Source organism: Bos javanicus, chromosome 7, assembly GCF_032452875.1.
Source record: "Bos javanicus breed banteng chromosome 7, ARS-OSU_banteng_1.0, whole genome shotgun sequence".
NCBI classification, from domain to species: Eukaryota; Metazoa; Chordata; class Mammalia; order Artiodactyla; family Bovidae; genus Bos; species Bos javanicus.
Genome location: NC_083874.1, coordinates 21542840 through 21553475, shown reverse-complemented (window position 1 = coordinate 21553475; position 10636 = coordinate 21542840). Strand labels below are relative to the sequence as shown.

General features: G+C 39.1%; 1 protein-coding gene across 1 annotated transcript; it reads right to left on the bottom strand.

Moving 5' to 3' along the window:
- Positions 1 to 1106: 1106 nt before the first annotated feature.
- On the bottom strand, positions 1107 to 4193 carry IL5 (interleukin 5). The gene is made up of 4 exons (XM_061424812.1): positions 3903 to 4193; positions 1767 to 1815; positions 1556 to 1684; positions 1107 to 1448 (listed from the first exon to the last, which is right to left on the bottom strand). Exons 1-4 carry the CDS (start codon positions 4085 to 4087, stop codon positions 1350 to 1352), a joined length of 462 nt encoding a protein of 153 aa, XP_061280796.1. The 5' UTR covers positions 4088 to 4193; the 3' UTR covers positions 1107 to 1349.
- Between the last annotated feature and the right edge of the window lie 6443 nt (positions 4194 to 10636).

Below are 10636 nucleotides of genomic sequence, written 5' to 3'. Positions count from 1 at the left end.
CTCTAGTTGCGGTGAGCGGGGGCTGTGCTCTTGTTATGGTTGGAGGGCTTCTCATTCCTGTGACTTGTTGCAGAGCATGGGCTGCAGGGCATGTGGGCTTCAGTAATTGCGGCTCCCAGGCTCTAGATCACAGGCTCAGTAGCTGTGGCACATGGGCTTAGTTGTTCCGTGGCCTGTGGGATCTTCCCAGATCAGAGATCGAACCCCAGATTTCAGTTTTAAAGTACATCTTTAAAACACATATTTTCTGAATCCTTCAGAAATTTCCTCAAGCAGAGGAACTTTCAAATGTGGTACCGATAGTGGTAAACAGGCTGATTGGGTTGTTGTTCTGCCTAATGCTGTTCTTCCCTGGGAATATAGACGGTGGGCACCTCTAGAACAGAGTCTCCCCGTTATAACTGCCTACCAGTGCTTCTCTGCCCGTTGTTAGGCCACAATGTCAGGTGTGGTGAAAAACTCCCCAAGGTCCACAGTGCTCCGGGCTCCACAAAGAGCATTTCCAGCCCCTTCCCCACACTGGCAGTGCGACTGGTCTGCAACGTGCTTCTCATAGACTGGAAAGAGACCTAAATACAGATTCCTACAGTGCCCTCCTCTCCTAGCGAAGTGGTGAAACTCATTTGAATTCTCTGGCCAGCCCTCATAATCATTCATTCGTTCATTCACTCATTCATGCCTCACCTGCCATTTAGCCTGCGCCATCCTAGTCTCTGGGCATAGTGGAGCAGAAGCCAGGCTTCAGCCTCTGCCTGCTGCTGTCTCTGTCCCTGCTGCCTCCTTCCCCATTCAGTCCCACTGGGTCACATCCACCCACAGTACACCTAGCAACCTGCCACGTCTGCCACCCAGGAAATGGGAAAGACCTCCAAACTCAGCATGGTCTCACCCAGATTGTGCTCACTTCAGGAGTAAGACAAAGGCCAGCAACAAACTGAACTAGGGTTGTCTATTTTTGTTTTATTGAAACATAGCTTAAGGTGAAATAAATATTAATTTTCTAAGTTCTCAATTATTTCATAAATAATATTAAATTAACAGACATTTTACAAAATGTTATGTTAAATAAGATAGATAAAAGTATATATATATGTATCTATTTTGCCTGGAGCAAACTGGTGGAAAATACTTCAGTGATTCTGACATCTGAAATACAACTTAAATTTTTTGTTTCTATGCACTTTCTGCCTGTGTGAGGTAAAACTGTTGTATGCCTAAAATATTTACTTTGCTTCTGAAGTTTAATTACACTGAATATTAAGGCTCCACCATTGGTTGGCCCTCATCCTTGTTGATTAAAACCTCCTTCTCCTCCTCCAGAAACTTTCACTAAGCGAAAGAGGTAGAGCTCAACTTTCCATTGTCCACTCTGTGTTAATCACACCAAGAAAAACTTGCAGGTAGTCTAGGAATTGTTTCACTCTCCATCTTTCTCCTCCACACTTCCTCTGTGAAAAGAACAGACAATAAGCATTGTAGGAAACTGTCAATCCCCATAAATGTAGGCAGAGCCAGACAAGTATACTTCAGTTTCCACTAAATGTTTTTAGCTTACTTTTTGGAGGTCTATGTATTCTTTTATTAAAGACAAGTTTTGGAATATTTTTTTCACAGCATCCCCTTGTGCAGTTTGATTCTTCAATGTGTCTATTCCCTGAAAGACTTCTTCAATGCACAGTTGGTGCTAAATGAGGAAGATTTAAAAACAATAAATGATCAAGACAAGGTATAAAAATTTGGTCCCAGAAGTTAGTTGTGTTGTTTACATGAGTTCCGTTCTCCAAAGAATGTTTTACTTGTTCCTTTTCCAGGCCACTTCACAGTGAGATATAATTTCCAAAAGTAGATAAAATTTTTGTAATTAACTGAGGAGTTTTACAAATGATATAAATTAACTCCTTAACCAAAGTTAAAATGTTGAGGAAGTATAATGTAACTACAATACTGATTGACCTCACATGAGTTTCCTTTTGTAGTTCTAGCTGGTAATTTTATTTTAGTTAGACTAATAAAATCATATGGGAGAAGGCAATGGCACCCCACTCCAGTACTGTTGCCTGGAAAATCCCATGGATGGAGGAGCCTGGTAGGCTGCAGTCCATGGGGTCGAGAAGAGTCGGACACGACTGAGCGACTTCACTTTCACTTTCCACTTTCATGCTTTGGAGAAGGAAATGGCAACCCACTCCAGTGTTCTTGCCTGGAGAATCCCAGGGACTGGGGAGCCTAGTGGGCTGCAGTCCATGGGGTATCACAGAGTCAGAGACGACTGAAGCGACTTAGCAGCAGCAATAAAATCATATATTTTACATTTTAATACAACCATGACTTACTTTAAATGTATGCTGCTGCTGCTGCTGCTAAGTCACTTCAGTCGTGTCCGACTCTGTGCAACCCCAGAGATGGCAGCCCACCAGGCTCCGCTGTCCCTGGGATTCTCCAGGCAAGAACACTGGAGTGGGTTGCCATTTCCTTCTCCAATGCATGAGTGAAAAGTGAAAGTGAGTTGCTCAGTCGTGTCCGACTCTTCGCAACCCCATGGTCTGCAGCCTACCAGGCTCCTCCGTCCATGGGATTTTCCAGGCAAGAGTACTGGAGTGGGGTGCCATCATCTTCTCCGTTAAATGTATGCAATTCCTTTATATAATCATAATAATTTAAATATGTAGAAATGGCACACATATTAATATAGGGCATTCATTGTATGTTTTAATGTCTACTGATCATGATTCTAAAAGTATAACCCTAACTTGCTCACGTTTCAGAAGGACATAAAAGTGAGGAAAGTCATGGGTGGTCAGAGTGGAATGGAGACTAGGAGGCTCCTCTCACTGAATATGGGATTTTTGTAGAAAGAAGTGCTATTTACAATAGCCAATGTCCATTGACAGATGAATGAATAAAGAAGATGTGGTGTATATATACACACAATGGACTATTATTCAACTATCAAAGGAATGAAATAATGTCATTTTCAGCAACAGGGATGGACCTAGAAACTATCATACTAAGTGAAGTAAGTCAGACAGAGAAAGACAAATATCATATATCACTTATATGTCGAACCTAAAAAAGTGATACAAAGGAACTTATTTACAAAACAGAGTCACAGATATAGAAAACAAACTTATGGTTAGCAAAGGAGAAAGGTAGAAGGAAGGGATAGATTAGGAATTTGGGAGTAACATATACACACTACTCTATATAAAATAGATAAACAACGAGGACCTATTGAGTATCACCTATCACTCTATTTTATAATAACATATGGAAAGGAGGGAAAAGAATCTGAAAAACAATATATATAAAATAATGTATATGTAAACACACAGACATGTAACTGAATCACTTTGTATACCTGAAATTAACACAACATTGTAAATCATCTATACTTCAATTTTAAAAATAAATTAATTTTTAAAGTATAGCAAAAAAGACATTAAATACCAAAAAAAAGAGAATGCCTGACTCGAGGCTCTTTGAAATGTAGAACTGACATCACCAGAGGGCCTGATCCACTTATTTAATGGATTTTACTTGTTATAAAGACATTCCTATTATTTTTAAGTACATACTTTTGTATTTACACATATAAAAACAAAATGGAGAAAAGTAAATCATTCCAGTGATAACTTTGCTTTATAGCTTAAAATATGAAATTCACTTATTCACTCAATCATTTATCAAATCATGATTTAACTTACATTTGTATGCTGAGGAGTAGGAATCATCAAGTTCTGAAAAGGAAAGGAAATACATTCATTTTAAAAGCACTCTAACACTCGTAACTTTTAGTAAAAATGCTTGCTAGTCGTATGGTTATCAATTATATTTGTATTAACTCTCTCATAATTTCATGACTAATGACAGATCTTTAAAAATTAGCCACCACAAATGATTACCTATATATTTTAAAGGCTGTAGGAATCAAAAAGAAAATTACCCCATCACCTATCAGCAGAGTTCGATGAGAGGAGAGCAGTGTCAAGGTCTCTGCCACCAGTCTATTCATGGTACTTTCTACAGCATTGGCACAAACATAAGCAGCTCCAAGAGCTACTAAAGTCAAATGCAGATGCATTCTCATGACTGAAACGTTCAGCGTTTGCCTTGGCAAAGAAAGTGCATAGTACAAGATTGCATACCCAACCAATTTATTCTCTCCCTTTGAGGAAATGAATAATTTCTAACAATCAGATAGAGAATGCTTAATAGTGGCATATCATGAAACTAAATATTTCCAATGCCTGTATCTTATAGTTTTACGTTTATCTTTTAATAATAATCAAAATCCCTATTTTTCCCCTTTAAAAACATTTCTTGTTACCAAAGAAAATCCTTAGACTGATATATCATTGCCCCACATTTGCATGTCTTGAAGTCAGAAGATTGAATTTCCTTTTAAAAGATGAGTATAAAAAGAAGTACAATGTAACCACTACATAGAATTTTATGCTGAAATACATAAATACTGAGAAGTTATTTTCAAATCAAGTAAACTCTAATGCAGTTGTAAGAAAGAAATTGAAAATACTGGTGATTGAAGATGGTGATTAGAGACCATCAAAACTTAGCAGTCAGGTTGTGTTCACTGCACTCTTGATTAGGATCCTTTCTAGTGGCTCAGAGGTTGAAGCATCTACCTGCAATGTGGGAGACCTGGGTTCGATCCCTGGGTTGGGAAGATCCCCTGGAGAAGGAAATGGCAACCCACTCTAGTATTCTTGCCTGGAGAATCCCATGGATGGAGGAGCCTGGTGGGATACCATCCACGGGGTCGCAAAGAGTTGGACACAACTGAGCAACTTAACTTTCACTTTCTTTCTATTGCCAGTAATCAAAATCTAACTCAAACTGGTTGAAGCCAAATGAGGGACTTGTTATCTCATACAGTCAAATGATCCAGGGTGGAGGCTCCTTTACGTTGCTTGCCTCAGGGACTTTTGTCTCCATTCTCAGCCAGTGACCCATTCCTTGGGTCACTGTAGACCCAATATGATGTCCAAACTTTTAAATCTATATGTACCCTGTTCATGAGCCACAGAGGAAAGCAAATTGTGTTTTTCTGATTGCTCAATTATAAGTTCTAGAATTCAGCCTTATTCACCCTTGATCCCATGTTCCCCCCTAAACTGTGGCCAGGGCTATGTGATATACTGATTAGCTCTCCATGTAGCTGGAGGTGGGCTTCATCCCACTTGAATTGCATAGCTGAGAAATCTAGGGTCCTAGGTAGTAGTAAGAGGGACCTAGATCCTAGGAAGGAAACCAAAAATACCCATCACATTCACATCCCACAAAGTGAGGGGAAATCCTTTCACACCCTGGGTAGGCCACATAATTCCGGGAGGGAGTAAAATGGGGCCCTCTTCTAGACCACATTCCTCCTTCTTCCCTGGCCTGAGCACACATAATGGAGGTGTAAGCCATGGCTTGTGATGGAGAATTTCAGTGAGCCTCCCAAAGTGGTTCCGTGTCAATGCCCTGTGTGTGTAGTCACACCTCTGAACAGATAGGGTAAAAGTAGTGTGGGAGTTCAGTGGCAGCCTTCACATCTGGTTTTGTTTGTGCTAAACTTTTGGACTCTGTTTGAACACTCGAAAAACCTTTTTTTTTTTTTGGAGACTTCAGGAGTGAGGTAGTGAGGTAGGAATCACAATGGACTAGGTCATGGTGCCCTTAAAATGGTGCTCTCAAAACCAAAGCTGATTATAGCAGAGCCTTCTCTCCCCAGAAGATTTCACAGAGAGTTTGCTGTTTTTCCTTGACTTCTACGGGCTATGCCGAGAAAGTGTGGGCTTAGATGAAGGTTTCAGAGCACCTGCCATGTTACTTGTTATTTTAGTACCTTAAATACACAAAGTTCTGAGTTTTAAACTTCTCCCTGTTATAGAGTTGCACAGGGAATCTAGGTGGTGGAGGACTAAGATACCACTATACTAGTATTCACTAAAGCAGGAGAAAAGCTCACCAACCACCATTTTTGGGGAGTCATGCTGGCTGGTTACAAAAATGAGTGAAATGGGCCAGGTGTGACCCAACACAGATGGTGGGGCTGCAGAAAACTGCAGCAGAGTGGTCTGTCTCCAGGTGGCAAGCGCTGCTCAGCTCCAGCTGACTGTTGCCATATGACATCCTTGGGCTTATGTTGCCAAATCATCCAATTTCTCAAAGAAGTCGGAAATCCTGAGTATCATGTACAATCTCCTGATTTTTAAATTTTGGCAATTCATAGTTTTCAAAACCATACAGGGTGCTGTTTCTCAGCCTCTGATCTATAGTATAACCATGGGTCCCTATTGGAGGGCAAGTTATTTAAAAATCCTCTTATTCAAAATTAGATACCTCAAAGCTTTTAAAAACTGTGGTAAAATGCATGTGACATAAAACGTGGCATCAACCATTTTAAAGTATATAGTTCATTAGTGTTAAGTACATTCATAATGTTGTACAACCCATTTCCAGAACACTTTTTTATCTTGCAAAGCTGAAACTCTGTACACATTAAACAACTCTCTTTTTCGCCGCTCCCTCCCAGCCCCTGGCAACCACGCTTCTACTTTCTGTCTCTGCAGATTTGACTGTTCTAGGTAACTCACATAAGTGGAATCATACAGTATTTGTCATTTACTGACTGGCTAATAGAGTCCTCAAGGTTCATCCATCTCGTAGCATGTGGCAGAATTTCCTTCCTCTTTTTTTTTTTTTTGATCATGCCACACCACCTGTGGGATTAGTTCCACAATCAGGGATTAAACTCAGGCCATGGCAGTATATATCACATTTTGTTTATCCATTCATTTATCAATGGACATTTATGGTTGCTTCCATCTTTTAGCTATTGTGAATAATGCCATTATGAACATGAATGTACAGTATTACATTTCTTATAATATTGTCATAAGTCATTAACTATTCCCCTGTTAGTCTGATCTCCCCAACCTGATTGCAAACTCTCTCTGAGCAGGGACCATAAAATAATGTATTTGAAAGAGGTTTATTAATGTAAAACTTCAAACAAAAGTTAATCATTTTAATCTCTTGTGCAGAATTCCAGGTAATTAAAATTTTTTATTTTATATTGAAGTATAGTCGATTAACAATGTTGGGATAGTTTCAGATGGATGGCAAAGGGACTCAGCCAAACATATACACATATCCACTCTCCCTCAAACCTCCCTGGCATTTGGCTGCCCCACAACATTGAGCAGAGTTCCTTGTGCTGTACAGTAGGACCTTGTTGGTTATCCATTTCAAAAAGAAATGATACAAATGAACTTATTTATGAAACAGAAACAGACTCACAGACTTAGCTAATGAATTTATGGTTGCCGGGGTTCAGTATTGGGGGGGCGGTGGGCAGAATGGAGGAAGAGAAGACAGGGAGTTTGGGACCAACGTGTACACTCTGCTCTATTTGAAATGGATAACCAAGTAATTTTTGTAGATATTCTAGCCTCAAGGAAATGGAGTATAATTCCCTTTCAGTGTGGGATACACTTAAGATAAGTGTAGGATACAATTCAAAGAGTGCAGTCTGGAAAGGGGATTACGAGAGGAGTAACTTTGCAATGGAGAAACCTGGCAAACTTCAGCTGGGTGATCAAGGTCAACATCAGCAGTCAAAGGTCATGTTGCTTGTGTGTTCCCTTAACATGATGTAATGAGAAGGGCATTTTATTTTTGTGGTCTTACTCCCCCCAAACTCAAAACCTCTATCTAACCATGAGAAAAATACTACACATACCCAAACTGAAGGAATAAATACCTGACCAGTACTCTTAAACTGTCAAGGTGATCAAAAACAAGTAAAGTCTGAAAACTGTCACAGCTCAGAGTAATTTAAAACAACATGATGACTAAATGCAATGTAGCATGCTGGATGAGGTCCCAGACAGACAAAGGATAAGGAAAAACTAAGAAAACCCTCTCAAAAAGGTGGAGTCTGGTAATGTGCCGGTGTTGGTTACCCAGCTGTGACATAGCTACTATGATAACATGAACAAAAGAGGGAACTGGGTACAGAGTACCTCAGAACTCTCTTTATAATCGTGCAACTTTCCTGCAAATCTAAGGCTACATAAAATAAAAAGGTTATTAAAAATAACCTTGCAAGTTGAAAAGAAGTTAAGGATTGTTTATATTATTATTATTAGGTAAAAAGACTTTGTATCCTGTAAGTGTCATGCACTTGGGAACTCTTTACTTCACTAGATTGTAAACACCTTGAGAATAAGAGTTTTATTTAATTGATCTCTTTATCCTCATTGAGCAGCTTATTGTATACACTCAGTGTTTATTGAATAAACAATCAGACCCTTAGTTGTGTTTATTGCTACAGTCAATGGAGTTGCAAAGAGTCGGACACACTAAGCAACTAACACAACAAACATGGTTGTGTTAGATGAACACATTAATGTGAATACTGTAGAAACTGAAGGAGTCTGTTCCCTGGGGCTAAGAGCCTGATGACAGAAACTTTGGTAGGACTCCTGGAAAAAGGATAGAGCAAAATTGTAAGCTCATCGATAGAGAACAAGTCAATGTCAACTACCATGTCGTTTACAAAAAACCCACGTTATTTTAGGAGACTAGAAAGAAATTAGCAATCAGTACACAGAATTTTAAAGAATTACTAATAATTTTATAGTCTAGAAGAAGGACTTTGTTGTTGAAAAGTTGTACTAGTAGGCAGCACCCATCCTGTTTTCCTAAAATCTTTATTAGTAAGAAAGGAAGTAAGTAAGTGTTAGTCACTCAGTGATGCCAGACTCTTTGCAACCCCATGTACTGCAGCCCACCAGGCTCCTCTGTCCATGAGATTTTCCAGGCAAGGATACTGGAGTGGGTTGCCATTTGCTTCTCCAGGGGACCTTCCCAACCCAGGGATTGAACCCAGGTCTCCTGCACTGCAGGCAGATTCTTTACCGACTGAGCTACAAGGGAAGCCCTTTGTCTCTATTAGTGGCTTCCAAATTGGCAACATGGTTTTTAAAAACTGATAAGGATAAGTGTTTTTTTTTTTTTTTTTAACTAACTGTATAGTCATTAAGGTCAAATGACTTTTCTATGAACTGATTCTAATCAATCAACAGAGCATGCTGCCACATTTTTTTTTTTGCAGTGACTAAATGTAAAATGATAGCATCTCTTTTTCTTGATTTTACTCTAACTCTCATCCTTTCAATCTCCAAGTATATCTTTTGAATAATTTTTAAATTAATGAATAACATCATAGAAAAATAAACACAGAACAACTTCCCCTTGGCATAGCAACTATCAGATTTTTGTTGACCACTTCCAGTCTTTACTAAGACAGCTTTACAGAGTTATAATCAATGACGTGGAATTTTATCTTTTTTTGCTTATTAATACTTCTCCTCCATGTAGTATTTTAAAGGTTGCATGCCTATGTGCTCACTTGTGCTCAACTCTTTGTGACCCCATGGACTGCAGCCCACAAGGCTCTTCTGTCCATGAGATTTTCCAGGCAAGAATACTGGAGTGTGTTGCCATTTCCTTTCCAGGGGATCATCCCAAGCCAGGGATCAAACCCATATCTCCTGTGTCTCCTGCACTGGCAGGCAGATTATTTACCACTGAGCCACTGGAGAAGCCATTTTTAAAGTTAGATGGAATTGGTGTACCACAGTTTACCTCACCATTTGGGTTGTTGCTAGTATTCCACGATTACAAATAATGCTACTAAAAAGCTCTATGTATAATTTTAAAAAATATTTCCTTATGCTGAGAAACTTACATGCTCATTTTAATAGCTTTGTTACATTTTACCAGATAAACCCTGTAAAAATATTCAATGCACAAAAAATAAATCATATTTTTACAGTGTTGTACCATTAAAAAACAACTTTATTTATTTTTGGCTATGCTGGGTCTTCATGGCTGTGCGGCGTTTTTTGTCTAGTTACAGCGAGCAGGGGCTACTATAGTTGCAGTGCACGGGCTTCTCCTGCTGTGGAGCATGGGATCTAGGGTGCGCAGTCTTCAGAAGTTGTGGCTCCCCAACTCTGGAGCACAGGTTCAACAGTTGTGGTGCATGGGCTTAGCTGTGTGTCATCTTTCTGGATGAGGGATTGAACCCATGTCTCCTGCATTGGCAGGTGGATTCTTTACCACTAAGCCACCAGGGAAGCCTGTGTTTTACCATTTATAAAGCACTTTCACAAAATAACTTTGTTTAATCTTGATATCAGCTCTGTGGGATGGATTTCTTTCCCTCAAGGTTCTTTAGCACTAGAATATAATGAGAGAAATGAACCAAAAAGGAATGCTATGAAATGAACCAAAGAAGAAGTTCTAATAAAAAAGGTTGATAAATATGTTGGTAAACATAAATAATCCTGGTTTAGAAAATAGATTGGGTCTTTCAAGACAATATGGAAAAATATTCTAAACACTGATAATGTGGAAACTTAAGATGGAATTAAATTCAGTGGTTCTTATACTGTTTGAAAGGATACTTAAGATATTAACTTCAGATTTCAAAATAGGCAGGTGAAAAATTCAAGGATAGCTATTAAAAGAATCAAAATAGAATGTGCAACTTCAAAACCAGTAAAATAAAGCAAGAGAATAATGAAAACTCCATCAATCCAGAAACCTAGAAAGGAGAAAT

Coding starts and splice junctions, on each gene's coding strand:
- IL5 (XM_061424812.1), bottom strand. CDS start 4,087: ATGAGAATGCATCTGCATTTGACTTTAGTAGCTCTTGGAGCTGCTTAT. Junction 1,816..3,902: donor ACAGCCTTTAAAATATATAG/GTAATCATTTGT, acceptor CTCACTGTGAAG/TGGCCTGGAAAAGGAACAAG. Junction 1,449..1,555: donor AATACATAGACCTCCAAAAA/GTAAGCTAAAAA, acceptor TTCTTTTCACAG/AGGAAGTGTGGAGGAGAAAG.